This window comes from Rhizoctonia solani, chromosome 9 (genome assembly GCF_016906535.1).
Source record: "Rhizoctonia solani chromosome 9, complete sequence".
Taxonomy (NCBI): Eukaryota; Fungi; Basidiomycota; class Agaricomycetes; order Cantharellales; family Ceratobasidiaceae; genus Rhizoctonia; species Rhizoctonia solani.
This window is the reverse complement of record NC_057378.1, coordinates 1,701,680-1,722,282: the sequence shown is the minus strand read 5'-3', so window position 1 is coordinate 1,722,282 and position 20,603 is coordinate 1,701,680. Positions and strand designations below refer to the sequence as shown.

Genomic DNA, 20,603 nt, shown 5'->3' with positions numbered 1-20,603 from the left:
CCATGCGTTCACACCATTTATCTAACAAGAGCATGTATCATATCCACTCTTGAACCATTTCCAACTCATTATTAGAAACAACCACTACTTCAGGGCAAACCACATAGATGGGATCAGGTATGGCACTTGTGCCTGATAAGCTACTGCAGCCTGTTGTAGACACACTCAATACCAGGGAATTTATTCCCATTTTCTCGAATTTAAACAAAGACAATTGGACTACATTTTCAATCACGTGACTTCGGCGCTTATATCATACGCTAAGCGCCAAGCCACGTCCCCATCCGCGCTTAATCAGCATATGTAGCCACCTCCACCTATGACGTCATCATGACATGTCAGTGACACGTATGCATGAGTAAGGCCAACTGCGGAGCAGGGTTCTTATTGGATTAGGTATTGCATATCATGTATTTGTAATTAGTTCAGCTGTAGAATATATAAGGAGGCCAACCAACCATGGTAACACCCAGGTTGATTACCTCTTGTTGAATCCCTACATTGTACAAGGCCTTAGGCCAGTAACTTACTTAGTCTTACACCTGTACTTGTTGCCTTAAGCGGCTTACCCATTGTAGATACTTAGTTTGCCATTGCCCATAAGGCCTTGGTTGATCTTCTTAGATAGTTAGTTGTTGTAGGTAGCGCCTCCCACTGCCTTAAGCGGTTTAATCAGTTCTATACGGCCTCAAGCGCCTGCTACCTAGACAACCCTTAAGGACGTCTAGGACACTAGGTAATCAACCTTACGTTGGTTGCAAACCGTTTTGTACCCACCCTACTAAGTAACAACAAACAAGAAGGGTACCTGTACTAGCACAAGTGAAATCATGTGATTGGGGCCACCTTGCAGGACATAATAATCAAAAGTCCCCCACCCCCATGTAGTAACAAATTGCTATAAGGCAGACTACCCCTATTGTCCACATACCACATGGTTGCCGCACCCTTTGCTAGCGGAACCAGACAGCAGATACACCTGCTTGCAGAGACAAGGTACTACATCACGCCCGCCCACGGCTGTGATTAGCTACACTTACTGTTCAACGCTAGGTTGTTTGACGCAGGTTCTTAGCGTACAACACAATAAAGCGCTCATAAGTCCTGATACAGGCACCTACTAGCCCCCCTCTCCCACCATTACATCCCGTACCCCCACTTGCTTGTCCTTGCGGGCCTCCTCTCACGCTGGCCATTCCTACCCCGCACCAACCATGGCAACCCGTTCCCAGACGTCCTCTTGAGCCCAGTCTCCTTTTGATCCAAGAGACCTGGGACCCCAACTTCCAACAACCGCCCCTATCAAGCTTGGGGAAGTCTCACTTGAGCAGGTCACCTGCCTCCTCCTTGGCCTCCTCAGCCAAGTCAAGAACATTGAGCAAAAGCTCAAAGAAGTCAAAGAAGCAGGAATCAAGACCCAAACCAACATCAAAAATATATCCCAAACAGTCAATGTTGTCAAGGATGGGCTTTGAAGCCTCCAGCTCCAAGGGCCAAGGACCCCAGAAGCCAAACCCCCAGTTGTGGAAGCAACGCCACGCCCCCTACCCAAAGCCAAGCCTATTGGATTGGTTAGTGGGTCTTCCTTCTGGCCCAAGCAACCAAAGGGGCTTCCCACCTTTGCCCAGCCAGCACCAAGGACACTACCCCCGCAAGTCCCTTCTCCCCCTCCATCTCTGCGTCTCCAATCCCCAATTGGGACAGCTGCCCCTCCACCTCCAGCTCCAGTTGCCGCATATCCTACCCCAGTCAAAGTAGACCACCCAGATGCCTATACAGGCAAGATTGGGAGTGAAGCCAAACAGTGGCTCACAAGGATGCTGGCATGGACCCGGCTAAACTTGCGCATGTTTCCCACGGACCAAGAAGTCCTATCCTTCCTTCTGATGAATATGAAGGATTCTGCGGGAGCATGGGCCCATCCACACCTTGACCAGCTTGGGTCACACCAAGCTATCATCCAAACCGTCAAGGGTTTCAAGTTGGAATTCTTGGCAGCATTTGGCAACCCCAATGCCACAAGGGCCACCAAGCGGAAAATCACCACCCTCACCCAGTCTGGCATGTGCACAGACTATATTACAAAGTTCAGGACCCTAGCTATGGAACTGGACTGGAACAACGCAGCCCTTAGAGGCCAGTTTGCCCGTGGCCTCCATTGGGAGGTCAGCCGTCAAATTGCCACCCGCAAGCACTGCCCTTGCACCCTTCTTGAGCTGCAGAACGCAGCACTTGTCATCAATAATGCTCTCCAAGAGGAGCATGCTAGCCACCTGCCAAGGGATAATAAGTCTAGCAAGCAATCCAATCCCGCAAGGGGGACAAGTACTGGCCAGCCAACAACCGGTTCAAAGAAGCTCTCCAACAATCCCAACTTTGTGTTGGAAGAAAAGAGAAACCGCTGCCGCGCCGCAGGCGCTTGCATCAAATGCAGCAAAATGGGCCACAAGTTTGCAGAGTGCCACACAGGCTGGAAGGCCACCCCTATTGAGGACAAGGGGAAGGCTAAAGAAACCGCCAAGATTGGCAAAGAGTCTGGAGCCAAATCAGGAAAAGACTAAGGGTACCTGCTGCCGCACGCAAGGACCCTAAGGACTCTGGTTTAGGATTGGAAATATGTAACATATCAAATAGCAATAGAAACTCTCCACTTTTTACAATCCTCATTAAACCAGAGAAACAAGCAGAACCACTAGAAGTCCTGATTGACTCAGGCGCCACATCCTCCTTCCTACACCCACGTACCGCCAAGGCACTACGTCTCCCTCTCATAGATCTTCCTACACCCCGTACCGTCACCATGCTTGATGGGTCAAGCCCCCAGGCAGGCAAAATCTGGAAGAAGGCAAATTTAACCTTCTCCTTTGATGGCAAAAATATGACTGAGACCTTCCTTATATGCAACACAGTGTCATAACCTCCTAACCTATACCATTAGAATCGCACGGTTTTTCTATTATTTTTAGTATTTTTTACGGACTTGATATCTTTTGTTTTTTGATCACGTGATCTCGGCGCTTATCTATGCCGAGATGCCGCGCCAAGATGCCGTGCCAAGGGCGCTTAGGAGAAATCCACGCTTCTGCGCAGTCCGCAGCACGCTTCTCTTTTCACATGTAGGCTTCTATTCACACACGCACAGACCACATGTAGTTAGTAGTATTGTCTATATATACAGCAGGAAAATTGCTTGGAGACCCCAAGTCAATTTTACCTTGTCTCATCTCATTGAGGAGGACCCATCCAGCCAGCTAAGTAGTTGGCCCTCAGTAGTATCAGTAGTTTCCCCTTATCTGCGCTCACCACACCTTCAGGCCTAAGGCCCCCTTGCAGTTAGCACCCATTGGAAGTCCACCTTAAGCGGCATTAGTATAGCCTTAGATACGTAGATAGATAAGCAGTGTCTGTATTAGTTACGGCCCTAAGCGCCCATCACTAGTGTGTACCCACCTTACAGTGGTGTACAACACACAGGGTCTCACGCCGCCATCTTGGGATTGAAATGGTTAGACGCACACAACCCAGAGATTGATTGGAATACGCGCACCCTCACATTTCCCCACGCACCACCGGAACATGTCACCATTGCCAAAGAGGAAGAAGCTGACCAAGACCCCCTCAAAGGAGTACCCTCCAAGTACCACCAATATGCCAAGGTATTTGGGGAAGAGGAATTCCATAAGCTTCCCCCACATAGGCACTACAACATTGGCATTGAACTTACAGAAGATGGCCCACTGAATTCTCCCCTTTATAGTATGACCAATGCCAAATCTGCCACGCTAAAGGATTGGCTTAGGGATGAACTCAAGGCTGGGAAGATCCGTCCCAGCAAATTGTCTATTAGTTCCCCTGTCATGTTTGTACCTAAAAAGGATGGTTCCTGCCAATTAGTTGTTGATTACCACCAACTGAATAACCGGACAAAAAAGAATGTGTACCCCTTACCCCAACCAGATGACCTGATGGCCCAATTACGTGGCGCCAAAGTATTCACCAAACTGGATTTACAATGGGGGTACAATAATGTCTGGGTTAAGGAGGGTGACAAATGGAAGACCGCTTTTTGTACCAAGTACAGTCTCTATGAATCCCTGGTCATGACATTTGGCTTGACAAATGCTCCTGCCTCTTTCCAACACTTCATGAACAACCTGTTCAAGGATTTATTGGACGTATGCGTCATCATCTACCTTGATGACATCCTAATCTATTCCAAGGATGACACATCCCACACGCAACATGTCCACAAAGTCCTGAGGTGCCTCATGGATAACCAACTGTTCTGCAAGGCCTCCAAATGTACCTTCCATGTCACCTCTGTGGAATACCTGGGAATTGTTGTTTTGGATAAGGGATTCAGCCTGGATAAGCTCAAAATCCAGGCAGTACAGGAATGGCCAGTCCCCACTAAAGTCAAGGAAGTCCAATTGTTCCTAGGGTTTGCCAACTTCTTATGTTGTTTTGTTGCCAATTTTAGCCACATGGCCAGGCCGTCACACAACCTGGTCAAGAAAGACACGCCTTGGCAATGGAACACTAAGGAACAGGAGGCCTTCCAAGGGTTAAAGGAAGCCATCACCAACGCTCCAGTACTCTGTCACGCAGACCCTACAAAACCTTATTTCCTTGAAACAGATGCGTCAGGCGCGGCCCTAGGCTCAATACTTAGTCAACAACAGGAAGATGGCTGCCTACACCCACTTGGTTTCCTATCTGAGTCATTCAAAGGGGCAGAACAGAACTATGATACCCATGACAAAGAGCTTTTGGCCATCATACAATCATTTGAATACTGGCACATATTTCTGGAAGGGACCTTACACCCCATCACAGTTTTCATGGATCATAGGAACCTGGAGTACTGGAAAGAATCCTGGACTTTCAACTGCTGTCACACAAGATGGCATCTACTACTGGCCGGATACAACTTCCAAATCATCTACCGCCCAGGGAAACAATCAGGAAAGCCAGACGCCCTCTCTTGCCGCGCAGATCACACCAATATTCCTCCTGCCAACCAAACAATGCTCCCAAACCCTGTTTTTGCCAACATAGCCCTGGTAACCCCCAAAAAGGAGCTCCAACGCCAAATTGAAACTGCCTTAGACCTAGATGAGTCATTGGAAGAGATACTACAATTTCTCCAAAACAAGTCTAAGGCACCTTCCATCCATCAAGCGCGCCTTCAAGGATTACCAGATGGAGGCAGGCCTCCTCTTCTACCAAGGGAGAATTGTAGTGCCAGACATGGGAGACTTATGGACAGAGCTGCTAAGGATATTCCATGATAGCCCTTTAGCTGGACACCCGGGTAGGCAACGGACATTGGAACTAGTCTCAAGGAATTACTACTGGCCTGGAATCCATGCTGACACATACTGGCACGTGGACTCTTGCAAAACGTGCCAACATATCCGCAAACCAAAGTATGCCTCCATCCCGCTGCAACCCCTAGAACTACCTTCCAGACCCTGGCAGCACGTCTCCTATGACATGATAGTAGACCTGCCAAAGGATGGGAACCATGATTCCATTTTGGTCATTGTTGACAGCTTCACCAAGTATGGTATATTTGTCAAGTGCTCAAAGAAGTTGAAAGCCCCAGAACTGGCCAAACTGTTCCTGGAAAACGTATGGAAACGCCATGGCATGCTGGAGAAGACAATATCCAACAGAGGAAGGGTCTTCAATAACAAGTTCTTACAGGCCTTATACAAATGCCTTGGCATTGATCCCCACTTCTCCTTGGCCTACCATCCCCAAAGCAACAGACAAACAGAACGGGTCAACCCCTCAATCAAACATTTCCTTAGAGCTTACTCAGGGATCAACCAGAGGGACTGGACTAGATGGCTCCCAATGGCAGAATTTGCATACAACAATGCGGTACACAGTAGTATGGGCAAAACTCCCTTCAAAGCCTTGTATGGATGGGAACCCACTCTGACCCCATCCAACGTACCCACAGATGTCCCTGAAGCCAACAATCTTGCCCAGACAATGGAAACACAATGGAAGGAAGTGGAGTTGGCTCTGCGGCAATCCAAACAACGCATGGTAGCAGGAGAGAACAGAAACCCAACGGAATTTGAGATAGGGGAAGAAGTCTGGCTTGATGCCAAGAACGTAAACCTCAAAACCCTAAGTCCCAAGCTGACAGAACAACGCCTGGGACCGTTCAAAGTTATTGAAAAGATCTCCAACTGGGCATATTGCCTAGAACTGCCACCAACCATGCAAATCCACAATGTATTCTACGTAGGGTTATTATCTAAGGTCAAAAGGGACAAGAAGCGCACCTTTGAAAACCGCCCCCCACCTGTCACCGTGGACAGAGAAGAGGAATAACATCAGACCCTGAGTAAGGCGCCACAATTTGTTGCGTCTGGATAACTTTGGTGGTAGCTCATTTCAGGTCACAACATTTTGTGGGTTGGAAGTAAGACATCTTAGGAGTTGCCTTGTAAAATATCAGAAAAATATACCGTGTATTTGTGGTGGGAGGTCCCATTTAAAATAATAGGTAAAAAGCAACATTGGCACTTGTACCCTGGGAAAGGCATCACATGATAATTAGCCAAGTTTGGACACACTTTTCATCTTGAGCCGTGTTTTTTCAGCACAAACCACACTCTATGGGTTCAACTTGATCTAAGACTCAATCTTGGGGGAAAAAAAAGAAGGCTTTGAATGACCCAGAAAATATTGAGAGCCAAGTGACTAAGGCAATCAACTGGATCAACAAGGATCCTGCTTGGCGCTCTCAACAAAAAGCTTCAAAGCTTTTCCAAGTTGGTCTAAAGAGGCTACAAAACCGGATGAAGGGTGTCCCCCCATGTTGTATTGCTTATGCTGGTCAGCAGCTCATGTCTCCACCCAAAGAGCGTGCTGCTGCTGAATTTATCCTCTCTCTGGCTGACCATGGATTCCCAGTCACACAAAAGGATGCACGCGCATATCTTTCTACTGTCATCCAGAATTGGAGGCCAGATTACAAGCTATGCCCCATGAACTTTGTTGACCAATTTCTTCAACAACATCCTGAAATTTGTACCTGCTTCCGACTCTCATTAGATTGGGTGCAAGCAGGAGCCGCCAATCCTGAGACAATTGCAGATTATTTTAAAAAGGCAAGCGCCTCTATAATAAGCCCATTAAAGCATCTAACAATATGATTACAGTATGAGCTTGTCTCTCATAATGTTCCTCAATGCTGCATATTCAATATGGACAAGAAAGGGGGTACTGTTGGGGAGGTCAATTGGGCCAAGGTCCTTGTCCAAAAATCAACAAGACCAATTCTGATTCAAGGTGCATTTTCATCCCTGAGAGCTCTGAACAATGAAATTTATAACAATTCAGATGGTAATTGAGAGAACGTTACAATAGTTGAATGCATTGGTGCCAATGGAACTGCCATCCGTCCAACATATATTTTTAAGGGAAAATATGTTCTCTCTAAATGGAAAGATAACAACCCATTACATGCAAATTTTACGGTAACAGACAATGGTTGGACTAACACTAATGTCTGTCTGTTGTGGTTGCAGGATGTCTTTGATGCTGAGACCCATGAAAAAGCAGCTGGTCTCCCCAGACTCCTTATCTGGGATGGCCATGTATCTCATATGAGCTATGAGGCTGCTGTTTATGCTTGGGAGAACAATATTACCCTTTTCTGCCTCCCTCCTCACTCTACTGCCCTGCTTCAACCACTCAATAAGGTTGCTTTTGGGCCACTATCCAAAGCGCTTTCAGAAGAAATTGAGAAGGCTAGCATAACTGGGCAGCCAGCTCAAAAGGAGGATTTTCCAAGGTGAGATAATATGTTCAATTGGCGCATATAGTGTCATTAAACTATCTACATAGGCTTTATGTGGCAGCAAGACAAGAAGCACTTACCCCTGAGACCATCCTGAAGTTGTTTGAGGCTACTGGGCTGGTTCCATTCAATCCAAATCGAATTGATCTAAGCACAAAGCTGCCCCCAAAGATCAACTAGGTCAAACTTCCTCTCCAAATAGATCAATTCACAGAAGAAGCTGCATGGGAAGGAGCTCACCCAGAAAGTGTTGTTTCAGGTACGTCAATTCACCTACCAGGGTCCTAATGCTTATCTTGTGCGTAGACCAGGTTTACAAGTTAAATGAGCCTGCTTCCAACTCACCAGCATCTTGTGGAGTCTTGTTTGGCAAAATTAAGAAGCTTGTTGAAACACCAGCACAAACGGATGAAGGTTGAAGACATCAAGCAGCTTTAACAGCCACGTACAGTCACTTGCTAGTATCAGCCGCTTGGGAGGCTCTCACTCACTGCTGGGCCAATAAAATCAACATTGCTGCACATGCACGCAAGGACAGATCTCAGTGTTGAATTGGTAAAGGGACTGCAACAATTCTTACTCATGATGTGTACATACAAGAGCAAGCAGAAAAAAAAGCCAGGGCCAAGGAGGAGGAATGTGCAAAACAGACTCAAAAGAAGGAGCAAGAATGGAAACATGCACTGAAAAAAATAAAGGATGATCTTCAAAAAAAAAAAGAAGAAAGAAGAAAAGGATGAACAAAATTGTCAGAAGGAGCAAAGGGCGCAAGAGAGAGCAGAAATAAAGGCTCAGCAGGCTGAGGAGCAGGAGCAGGAAGTCAAAGCAAAAGAACAATGTGCCAAACCACGCCAGAATTGACAACAAGCGTGCAAAAGTACTTGAGTCTCACTTTTGATAGTATTCAGGATGTGGGTTGCAACAATTGCAGTGGTTGGATTTAGTACACAAATATTATTGTACAAGTAAACACCTCCCCATGCTTCTGTGGTCTTGTTAGTTGCTCAGTTTTTGTTATTTTGACTTGTAACTATTACAACGCATCCTAAACCACTCTAATAACAACCAAACAAAGCTTCAGCCTTTTCTGAAATGTTGCAGCTGCTCAATCGAAAATTTTGTTAATTTTTGTTGTACGCCAACTGTAAGGTTGGGTACACGCTAGGGGACGGGCGCTTATGGCCGTACTACTACAGACACTGCTTAAGTAACTAACTATCTAGGCTATACTAATACCGCTTAGGGCGGTCTACTACTTCTATTCTACTGCGAGGGGGCCTTAGGCCTGGGAGGTGTGGTGAGTAAAAGGGGTGGTGAGCATCTGGGAACTACTTAGGGGCCGGCGACTCAGCTGGCTGACTACCTTCTCTAGTGAGTAAGAGACGAGGTAAAATCGACTTGGTGTTTCCAAGCAATCTCCCTGCTGTATATATAGACAATGCACACTATCTACATGGTCTGTGCGCGTGAGAAAGAGAAGTACAAATGACAAATGAGGAGCGTGCTGCGGACTGCGCAGAAGCGTGGATTTCTCCTAAGCGCCCTTGGCACGGCATCTCGGCGCGGCATCTCGGCATAATAAGCGCCGAGATCACGTGATCAGAAAACATAGGATAACAAGTTCGTAAAAAATAGTAAAAATAAGAGAAAAATGAGGCGAATCCGATGGTATATTTTGGGAGATTGTAACATTGCCCCCCCTTAAAGGCTCTTGGCGGCGTCACAAGCCTTTCTGAGTCTAGCTTGGTTGAAGCGCTTGATCTCTTCCTGGCTGTGTTCCAGCAGTTCCTCCGGTTCCCAAGAGTTGTCTTCTGGTCCGTAACCCTTCCACTTTATTAGGTAGAACCACTTCCCTTGTTGTCTTTTTGAATCAATAATCTGCTCAACTTTGTATTCTTCCTCTCCTTCAATTGTTTCAGGGGGAGGTTGTTCCGGGAACGGTTGGCTTGGAGATTCGTGAGATTTTGAAAGTAGCCCTACATAAAAGACGTCATGAATTTTCAAAGTTTCAGGGAGTTTCAGTCGATAGGCGTGACTCAAGATCTTCTCTGTGATTTCAAAGGGACCTAGGCGTTTGGGGTCTAGTTTATTGGAGTTGGTCCTGAGCTCCACGTTTTTTCCGTCCAACCAGACTTTTTCCCCAATCGAGTATGTGGGTATTGTTCCCTTTTCTCTGGTCATCCTTTCTTTGCTCATTCTTAGGGCCGCTTTGGCTTCTTTCCATTCTTGGGCCAAGGTATTTGCCACTTGATCTGCTTCAGGCACATTAGATGGGACGTTGGATGGGTTCATCACCGGGTTTCTTCCGTATACTAGTTCAAAAGGTGTTTTCCCAGTAGCTGCATGTCTGGCATTGTTATATGCGTACTCCGCCAAGGGTAACCAAGTGGCCCAGTCCAAGTGATCAGCGGCTACATAGGATCGGAGGTAGAACTCAATGAACTGGTTCACCCTTTCTGTTTGTCCGTCTGATTCCGGGTGATACGCAGAAGAGAATGCTGGTTTGACTCCAAGCCGTTGGTAGAGGGCTCTTAAAAATTTCCCTGTGAAAGTGGTTCCGCGGTCCAAGATGGTTTTGACTGGTAACCTGTGTAGTTTCCATATGTGGGTGATGAACAGATCTGCAAGGCCCTTGGCGGTTACTTTTTTGGAAGTAGGGATGAAGTGCCCAAATTTGGAGAATGAGTCAATTACCACTAGAATGGCATTGTGGCCCTGTGACTTGGGAAAACCCAAGATGAAATCATACAAGATGGTGTGGAACGGGAACGGGGGAACTTCCAAAGGTTTAAGAGCAATGACTGGTGCGTGAGCCCTTTGGTTGGCTTGGCATACCGGGCAACATTCTACCCATTCCTTAGCCAAGGATTTCATCCCAGGCCACCAATAATTCCGACTTAAGAGTTCCAAGGTTTGCTGCTGCCCTGGGTGTCCTGCTAATGGTGAGTCATGGAATTCCCTTAGTAGACGCTCCTTGAGGGGTTCTGAGTCTGGTACAACTAGCTTGCCACGGTACCATAGCAAGTCTTCTTCCCAATCATAATCTCGATAGGCCTTTCAAATGGATGGTGGCGCATTGTCGGCGTCCTCTGTTAGGAACTGAATGATTGGTTCTACGGAGGGGTCCTCCCTTAACTTGGAGCGTATTTCTGTGACAATTTCCAGTTCTTCTTCTGAAGTATTGGCAAAGACTTCTGCCGGTAACATGACTTCCGGTTCTGAGGGCGTGTCCACATAATCTGATCGTCTGGATAGAGCATCTGGTTTTCCCGATTGTTTTCCCGGGCGATAGTGGATTTCAAAATTAAAATCGCTTAAGAAAATTCGCCATTGTGCATGCCTTTGGTTGAATGTTCGGGCCTGCATCCAGTATTCCAGGTTCCTGTGATCCGTGAAGACCTGGATGGGTTTGTCCGTTGCCTCCAGAAATATATGCCATTCCTCCAATGCCTTGATGATTGCCAGAAGTTCCTTATTGTGGGTGTCATAATTGGCTTCTGCCCCTGAGAACGATTTTGACATGTAGGCAATTGGATGTAGTCTGTTGTCTGAACCTCGCTGACTAAGAATTGCTCCCATGGCTACTCCTGATGCGTCTGTTTCCAGGAAGTAAGGAAGTTCCGGATTGGAATGAATCAGGACCGGGGATTTTGTGACTAGGGATTTCAGTTCTTGGAAGGCCTCCTCTTCTTGGGTTCCCCAGGACCATGGGGTTTCCTTTTTGTGAGGTTGTGGAGAGGGCGTGCAACCAGGCTGAAATTGGGAATAAACCGGCGGAGGTAGTTAACGAAACCTAGGAAGGCCTGAACCTGTTTCACTGTTCTGGGAGTGGGCCATGACGTGACTGCCTCAATCTTCTTCTGATCCATGGAGAATCCAGCAGGGGAGATGACTATTCCCAGGTAATCCACTGTGGTGACGTGGAAATGGCATTTTGACAGTTTACAGAATAGCTGGTTCTTCATGAGTCTTGACAAGACTTCCCTGACGTGGCTAGGGTGTTCTTCTGGGTTTTCCGAGAAGATTAGGATGTCGTCCAAGTAGATGACCACGGTTACATCAATGAGGTCTCTGAACAAATCGTTCATGAAATGCTGGAAAGCGGCAGGGGCGTTTGTGAGACCAAATGGCATGACTAGGTATTTGAATAGGCCATATTTGGTCCTGAAGGCCGTTTTCCATTCATTGCCTTCCTTTACCCGAACGTTATTATATCCCCAGCGCAAGTCCAGTTTGGTGAAGATTTTGGCATGCCTGAGTTTAGCCATGAGGTTGTCCTGCCTAGGGAGCGGGTAAACGTTTTTGTGCGTGACGTCATTTAGCTTCCGATAGTCTACCACAAGCCTCAGAGAACCATCTGCTTTCTTAACAAACATGACAGGGGCGCCTGCTGAGGAAGTGCTGGGGCGGATCTTGCCCGTTGCTAATTCCTCATCAATGTGTAGTTTCAGTGCCTTGGATTCTGCATCAGTCATGCCGTAGATGGGTCCAGGAGAGAGTTTGGCGTTGGGAATTAGGTCAATGGCAATATCATATTCCCTGTGCGGGGGAAGGACCTTAAATTCCTCTTCTCCAAACACTTTGGCAAATTCATGGTATTCCGTAGGTAGATTGGCAAGTGGATTAGGATCTGCTTCTTCTTCCGAGGCTATCTGGGCTTGGTCTGGGAAGGTGACGGTGCCTAGATTCCAGTCTATGAGGGGTGACTCCTGAGTGAGCCATGTCATGCCAAGTATGGCGGGTGTGTTCCCAATGGGGCAGACTAAGAAAGGGATGGAGTGTGTATGGCCATTGGCCAAAACCGTGAGATGAACTTGGTGCCAAATGCGACCAGTCTGAGAGATTGTACCATCTAGCATTCTCACAACTCGTGGATTTTCGAGTTGGGTTTTTGGGATTTTTAATTTTTCCACAATCAAAGGGGAGATAAAGTTTGATGTGGCTCCGGAGTCTATGAGTGTTTTGAGAGGTTCTGCCGGGGAATTCTGGACATATAGATCGATAAATAAGAGGGGTTTTTTATTTGAGTCTAATGCAAGAGATACAAATTCAAAACTATCTAGATTGTCCAGTTTGGAAGTTGGGGGCTTGGCAGCAGTCCTCGACCTCATTCTTTTCCCAATTCATCCTCAGCCACCTTGGCTACTTCTTTAACCGTGGCTTTCCAGCCATTTGGGCACTGCTTTATTCCGTGGCCCTTCTGACCGCATTTGACGCACAGTCCTGACGCGCGGCGACGGTCCCTTTCCTCCGGGGTAACGTAATTGGGGTCCTCTGATAATTGGACCCTTGTGGTAGTGGTGGAGGAGGTGGTTGCGGTAACCGGGGCCTTGGTAGGAGCCTTTTTGGGGCGGTTCTCCTCGTTTTCCCAACGAGTATTGTCAATCTTGATGGAGGCGGCAAATATTGCCTCCAGTTCGTCGGGGATGTTGTCCTTGGTGGACAGGAGTTCCTTCACCTTCCAGTGAAGACCACGCGTGAATTGGGCAATGTATGCCTCCTCATTCCAATCAAGCTCCGCCATAAGGTTGCGGAACTCGGTAACATACTCAGACGTGGTGGTTGTCTGAGTCAGCGCGGCGATCTTCCTAGCGGCGGCTCTCTTGGCATCCGGATCCGCAAAGGCTTCCTTGAACTTGGTTGTCATGGCGGGAATGGTCGTGGGGGCATTGGTTTCACCCTTAAGGATGTTTCCGATAATAGGGAGTGCCCAATCAGCGGCTTTATCCTCCATGTGGTAGAGGATCCAGACGATCAACTGCTTGTCTTCTTCAAATTGGTCCCTGTGAAGGGCCCCCCATAACAGCATGCGGTCTAGCCATTGAACCGCCTTTCGCCCTCGAATCTCCCCTTTGAATGGATCTGGTAGCTCCATTTTGGGACGTTTGGTGTCCGATCCCGAACTGAAAGGAGTGAGGGTCCTCAGATCCCTAAGCGCTCCGCAAGGTTCTTCCTTGATCCTCCTTGGCTGTTCTTCCTGGGAGTTGTACCCAGTGGTGCCTCTGGTGGGACGGAAAGGGTCCCTGAGCCCAGGCCTAGCCGTTCTTGGAGTGTCGGCTTGTCCTCCTGTATGGGAAGGAGGGGTGACAGGCCCAGTCGATGGGCCAGGCTGTGCTTGGGTTTGGGTGGTTCCCCCTTGGTCCTTGTCCCCGAGGAGGTCCGCGGTCTCTTTACATATGGCCTTGAGCTCGCTGAGCTGTTGGCCTTGGGAGCGGATTTGGTCCTGTAAGGACCCAACGGTGGCTGTGAGGGCTGTGACAGCCTCGAGGAGAGCGCTAATGGTCGGCTCTGGTTCCATTTCTGACAAGTCTCGTGCAGTGGGAGATGAGCTGCGAGTGGGTGGTTGGGAATGGGATGGAACTGAGCGACGGCTGGTACGACTAGAGGGACGGGAGTAGGGGTGTGGGGCGCCAGAGCGTGTGGATGGAATTGTGAAAAAACGGCGTGGGGGAGGATGCCTATATCAGGACTTATGGGCGGTTTTTGTGCAGAGTGTGAACGCTAAACCCTTGCGTCAGACACCTAGCGTTGGACTATCCCTACAACAAATCAACAGATCTGGCAATTGTGATATGAGCGGGTTTTTAGCAAGCGGGTGAATCAGCTGTCTAGGGTTGCTATCTGCTGTGTTCCGGCAAAACACGTGGTATGCGGGGGATTAGGATCCGTCTGCCTTATAGCAATTCGGTACTACGTGGGGGTGGGGGATTTTTGATTATTATATCCCGCAAAGTGGCCCCGATCACATGATTTCCCTTGTGCTAGTACAGGGGACCTTCTCCTTGTCGATCAAGCCTACAGGAAGTCGATTTTACAATGTTGTACGCCAACTGTAAGGTTGGGTACACGCTAGGGGATGGGCGCTTATGGCCGTACTACTACAGACACTGCTTAAGTAACTAACTATCTAGGCTATACTAATACCGCTTAGGGCGGTCTACTACTTCTATTCTACTGCGAGGGGGCCTTAGGCCTGGGAGGTGTGGTGAGTAAAAGGGGTGGTGAGTGTCTGGGAACTACTTAGGGGCCGGCGACTCAGCTGGCTGACTACCTTCTCTAGTGAGTAAGAGACGAGGTAAAATCGACTTGGTGTTTCCAAGCAATCTCCCTGCTGTATATATAGACAATGCACACTATCTACATGGTCTGTGCGCGTGAGAAAGAGAAGTACAAATGACAAATGAGGAGCGTGCTGCGGACTGCGCAGAAGCGTGGATTTCTCCTAAGCGCCCTTGGCACGGCATCTCGGCGCGGCATCTTGGCATAATAAGCGTCGAGATCACGTGATCAGAAAACATAGGATAACAAGTTCGTAAAAAAATAGTAAAAATAAGAGAAAAATGAGGCGAATCCGATGGTATATTTTGGGAGATTGTAACAATTTTTCTTTGGAGTTTCCCCAGAGTTACGCACATCTACCTTGTTTACAGGATGTTCTCTGCACATTTTCTACAAAACAAGTTCATATATCTATTAAGCTACGCTTATTCTACCTCTTCACCAATTTTGAGCCAAAACAATGCATTCTGCGCGGAGTATTGTTGTCTGATTCCTTTCTAGGTGGTGATTCCTTAGCACGTGACTGATGTTATGAGGTAGAAGGAATCACCAATGCCAAAGAACAAAACGGTAAATGGTTCTTCCAAGTCAAATGGAAGGGTTATGGATCTGAGGAAAACACATGGGAACCCCAAGAAAATCTGAAAAATGCCAAAAATTTTTTAGAAAAGTACAAAAAAGAAATGAAAAAGAAGGCCCTCAGCGCTGCCAAGGCCCTTAGAGGGGGCAGTGTTGTAGACACACTCAATACCAGGGAATTTATTCCCATTTTCTCAAATTTAAACAAAGACAATCTGTCATTAACAGAGGAAAATAGAACTAGCCGGAATTGAACCAGCTTGACCACTAAGCCATAGAGCCCTATTATTCCTCTGCTGACAACCCATGATTACACCTGCTACCCCCCAAATTTGGGCTTGGGCCAGCATGCAACCACTTGTACTGGTCATGTGACCATGTCCAGGACAGCCTCCCACCGCCTTAAGCAGTTTACTCAGTTCTATACGGCCTCAAGCGCCTGCTACCTAGACAACCCTTAAGGACGTCTAGGACACAGCCCCACAATGAGTTTGGGTACACTGTGTCTGCATATTATCTGCTCAATCAATGGCCATTGCAAGTCACAGAGAGTAGAGGGGTCATCCAGATGCATCAAGTGGAGGGAGTCAATAGGAGAAGGCAGTGGTAAATGGCTCTTGTTGCTCACTACCTGCAAACCTTGTGACTTTCTGTTACACCCTATTAACATATACCATTGGAATTGGACAATTTTTCTAATATTTTTACTATTTTCTATGGACTTGATATCTCATGTTTTTTGATCACATGATCTTGGTGCTTACTATGCCAAGATGCTGCACCAATATGCTGTGCCAAGGGTGCTTAGGAGAAATCCATGCTTCTGCGCAGCCTGCAGCACACTTCTCATTTCAAATGTACTCTTCCTTTCTCACATGCACAGACTGCCATGTAGATAGAACCTTGCTTATTGATACAGCAGGAAAATTGCTTGGAGACTCCAAGTTGATTTTACCTCATCTCTCACTCACAAGAGAAGGTTATCAGAAACCAGCTAAGTAGCTGGTTGCCAGTAGTTCACACACACTTACCCCCTTATTTTGACTTATCACACGTCCCAGGCCTCAGGCCCCCTTGTCAATGTAGATACATCAGTAGTTGCTGCCTTAAGCAGTTAATTAGTAGATAGCCTAGATTAGATAGTTAGCAGTGTCCTGTTTAGTTACAGCCATAAGCACCTGCCACTAGCAAGTAACCAACCTTACAGTGCAGTTACAACACTTTCTAAGAGCCAACACTGGAACAGTTGGTAGGAGAGAAAAAAAATGTGCAAGACTGGAGTAGTTGTTGAACTTATTTACTACCAATCAAGCAATGTTGGAGTGGGCAAAAAACTCTTGTAAATGGTGTTGTTTGTTGTCTGGGGACTGAGGTGGAAATGAGAAATACATAATAGATAGTGTCACAACTAAGCTTGGACCTATGATACAAGTAGGCTTAAAGTCCATGGCCCTATCACCAATGGACTATGAAACAGAGAGGGGCAACAAGGGCCCAAGGGGTATGGTTAAGGGTAGAGGGCAACAAGGCCTGGGTTATGGGTTTGTAGTAAAGTGCACTTATGGCCAACTAGGGGCCTGGGCAAGGGGTAAGAGTGAGCTTAGGATGAATTGACAAAGAGGTCAAGTCTTGCTGTTTTAGCAGCAACTTGACCTGGTTTATATACATGAGGAAAGCCACATCAAAAACAACAGTACTAAATAACAAGTCATTTACAATTTCACATTGTATATCAAATATGTCACGTGATCTTGATGAGTCATAAATATATACCAAGAAAGGAAACTGTCTCAGAAAAAAGGTAGAAAATAGTAAAAATTCATGTCATGCCAATGAAGGTCATGACAGATAGAGTAAGCAGTTTTGGTCCAGGTCAAATCAGTCTTATGAGCACAAGAGAGTTTTGCCCTTTGCTTCTTTTGAGTAAAAGTATTTCTAGATCTCTGAGGAGCACTGGAGTAAGTTGTATGTCTTTGGGGGTAGTTTCCCTGATTCTGGCACCAAATTGAAGAATACAAAGTTTAGGGCTTGATTCTGTTGTACACCACTGTAAGGTGGGTACTTGCTAGTGGCAGGCGCTTATGGCTGTACTACTACAGACAATGTTATCTGACTAATCTACTCTAGGCTATACTACTAGCACTTTAAGGTGCTCTACTACTATCTACTGGGTGCAAGGGGGCCTTAGGCCTTGGAGGTGTGATAAGTAGAATAAGGGGGTGAGTGTGCAATACCACTGGGGGCCAGCTACTTAGCTGGCTGGGGAACCTTCTCTAATGAGTAAGAGACAAGGTAAAATCAACTTGGGGTCTCCAAGTGATTTTCCTGCGGTATATATAATCAAAGGGGCGCTATCTACATGGTCTGTGCGCATGAGAAAGGAAGTGTCCATGTGAAAAAGGAACCATGATGCAGGCTGCGCAGAAGCGTGGATGTCTCCTAAGCGCCCTTGGCACGGCATCTTGGCATAGCATCTTGGCATGATAAGCACCAAGATCACATGATTGAAAAATACAAGATATCAAGTCCATAAAAAATAGTACAAATATCAGAAAAAAGAGGCAATTCCAGTGGTATATGTTAGGAGGTTGTAACAGATTCCAAGATAGCTTTGAGTGCAGAGCTGGTTATTAGCACATAGGCACCAGAAGGTCTGCTTATGCAGAGCTTGGTGAGGCCATGATAGATTTTGCTGGTCCATTCAGGATAGGCATTATGTAGTTGTAGAGTGGTAATGGACTCCCATAGAGCCTCTACTGTAGGTCTTATCAGGGAACTTGGACCACACATAGGGTCACTACCAAACCCCATAATCCTGTTGATAGATAATTCTGTAAGCATACCTGGGACACATTTCTCAAAGAATATAGAGAGAATATGACCAAATAGTGGATTGAAATCAATATTGGGCATAGTGACTATCAATCCCTGCATGCTTACAGAACTATCTATCCATGGACTTGGTCACTATGATAGTGTCCATATTTGTTTTCACAATTTTGTGGCTGTTTCTAATGCAGAAACTGTTATGGATATGACATTTCTTCTTTAATCTGTACTTATTTTATTAATTACACTAGTAATCTCACAGTAAATAAATGAGATAAAGATGCGAACTAAGGTTTTCAAGGTCCCTCTATCCAATAGTGACCTTTACAAAACCTACAAAGCTCAGGAATACCCTTAATATGCGATGCCTTTTGCATATATGCTGTTTTCTCACTCATTTAAATATATATAAATTCAGCTGAGTAGATAAACAGTAACAAGTAATATTTCTCTTGTTTGTAGTATTTATCATTCAAGATTCTATCTTGTGGCTACACACAGAAATATTCAGGGTTCCCCCTGTTGCATAGACAAGTGCTCCGGCGCTTAATCAGCGCTTAAGCGCCAACGCACTAAATGCGCCTTTTCTCCATCACCCGGGCATCCCACACTGCCGAATCGCTTGCGCTTAGGTGCGCATGTTTGTGCGCTCCAGAACGCTGGGTCAAACTCCCAAAACGGACAACATTTGGCTGAGTTATGCCCCATTTACTGTAAGTACCCAATGCAGAGGTATCCTACCTTTGGGACTGTTTACTCCAAGGATGAAACACTTAGCCTTGGGACATCTAAGGACCCACACAGGTAAATAATGCCTTGGGGCAAACATTGCCTTGGGGCAAATATTAGGATCTGTTGTTTGTTTACTATGTACCAAAGTATTGGCTCCCTCAAGTGTTTCAGTTGCCACATATACCTCCTGTACCCCCTCTTGGTATCAATCATGTATATACTTGTTTGTGCGCCTTCTCAGGGTATAAAAGGACCCTGTGAAGACGCTTCTAATGCATCCATTTATCCACTCTTATATATTGACATATACACACAAGCCTTTAACAGCTTATCTGCGCATTTACTTTAGTGATTGACTCACTGTAAATAGCATAGGAGGTTATTTGGCACACTAAGACCATAGGCCAGTCCCAACAGACACAGGGTAACCTATTAGTGTACTTACTGCAACCCTGTGCCCCTTGACTGTCACAGTTGTTGAGTTCAACATTGAGTATAGTGCAACAATACTGTAAGGATTGTTGTGATTGAGTGATAGTGTTTCAATCCACCATACCCCCTATATTGTAGATAGCTTTATCTACAATATCTCATAAATCCTAGATATATTTTAGGTAAACCCCATAAGTCTTAAGTGTTACTTAAGCATATATAAGTCCTATACTTATTAGGCCAATCCTATAAATCCTGTACATTAGTCAGGTAACCCTCTTACTTAAGGTACTATCCCAGAGACCTTAAGTATACATACCCTTAGTCACTTAGGCTTAAGTAACATTAGTCTAAAGTACTATACATAACCAACCACCTGCACTTCATAGTTGCTAGACTATTTGTTAGGAGTTGTTATTCCTGATAATCTAGCCTATATTGTGCATATATTCTGTGCATATATTCTGATTCTTAATACTAGTTCTTAGTTATTCTCATATACATTTTGTATATAGTAATTCTTTCTTACTCCTGTACTTACACAACTCTTAACAGAAACTCTGTACTATTCTATCACCAGGCTACAACTATGTGGTTTGTGTCCCAAGTGGACTAGCAAGATCTATCATGGTCTCACTGAGCTTTGCCTAGACAAACATCCTTATTATCATGTACCAATACCCAAGTCTGCACTCAGAGCTATCTTAGAATTAAGTCCCAAGCTTTGCTTACTTCAATTTGGTCTTGGTATCATTGGAGTCAAGTCCAATGGCATTGCTCTTACCCCAGTACTTCTTGAGGATCTGGAAGTGCTAGTACTTAAGCAGGATATGAGACTCTTGAGACTGATTTGGCTTGGGCCAAACCCACTTACTCTATCAATCAGGAGGCTATGTCTATCTTGGTGCAACAATAAGCAACACCATACAAAAAAGTTTTTTGTCCAATCCAATGTTGCTTGATTGGTGGTAAGCGCATTTAATGGCTACACCAACCTTGTGCATTTTCTTTCTCTGCTACCAACAATCCCATTACTAGCAATTAGGCACATTCTAAAGCCCAAGGAACTGGTGGATGAGAGCCATTTACCACCACCTTGTACTATCAAATCCCTCCACCTGACATATTCAGGCAACCAGTCTGGTTT

At 46.1% G+C, this 20,603-nt stretch overlaps 3 protein-coding genes across 3 annotated transcripts; 2 read left to right on the top strand and 1 right to left on the bottom strand.

Moving 5' to 3' along the window:
* Positions 1–1,214: 1,214 nt before the first annotated feature.
* Positions 1,215–6,351, top strand: RhiXN_08057 (Retrotransposable element Tf2 protein; the record flags this gene model as incomplete). Its single annotated transcript, XM_043327873.1, has 6 exons — positions 1,215–1,234; positions 1,268–1,448; positions 1,485–2,533; positions 2,635–2,910; positions 3,458–5,238; positions 5,303–6,351. 6 exons carry the CDS (start codon positions 1,215–1,217, stop codon positions 6,349–6,351), a joined length of 4,356 nt encoding a protein of 1,451 aa, XP_043183258.1.
* A 470-nt stretch (positions 6,352–6,821) lies between these two features.
* On the top strand, positions 6,822–8,244 carry RhiXN_08056 (DDE superfamily endonuclease; the record flags this gene model as incomplete). The annotated part of the gene is made up of 6 exons (XM_043327872.1): positions 6,822–7,082; positions 7,185–7,314; positions 7,393–7,819; positions 7,873–7,945; positions 8,006–8,084; positions 8,132–8,244. 6 exons carry the CDS (start codon positions 6,822–6,824, stop codon positions 8,242–8,244), a joined length of 1,083 nt encoding a protein of 360 aa, XP_043183257.1.
* A 1,282-nt stretch (positions 8,245–9,526) lies between these two features.
* On the bottom strand, positions 9,527–14,123 carry RhiXN_08055 (Retrotransposable element Tf2 protein; the record flags this gene model as incomplete). Its single annotated transcript, XM_043327871.1, has 4 exons — positions 9,527–10,879; positions 10,943–11,578; positions 11,635–12,912; positions 12,963–14,123. The coding sequence occupies 4 exons, from the start codon at positions 14,121–14,123 to the stop codon at positions 9,527–9,529; spliced, it is 4,428 nt and encodes a 1,475-aa protein (XP_043183256.1).
* Between the last annotated feature and the right edge of the window lie 6,480 nt (positions 14,124–20,603).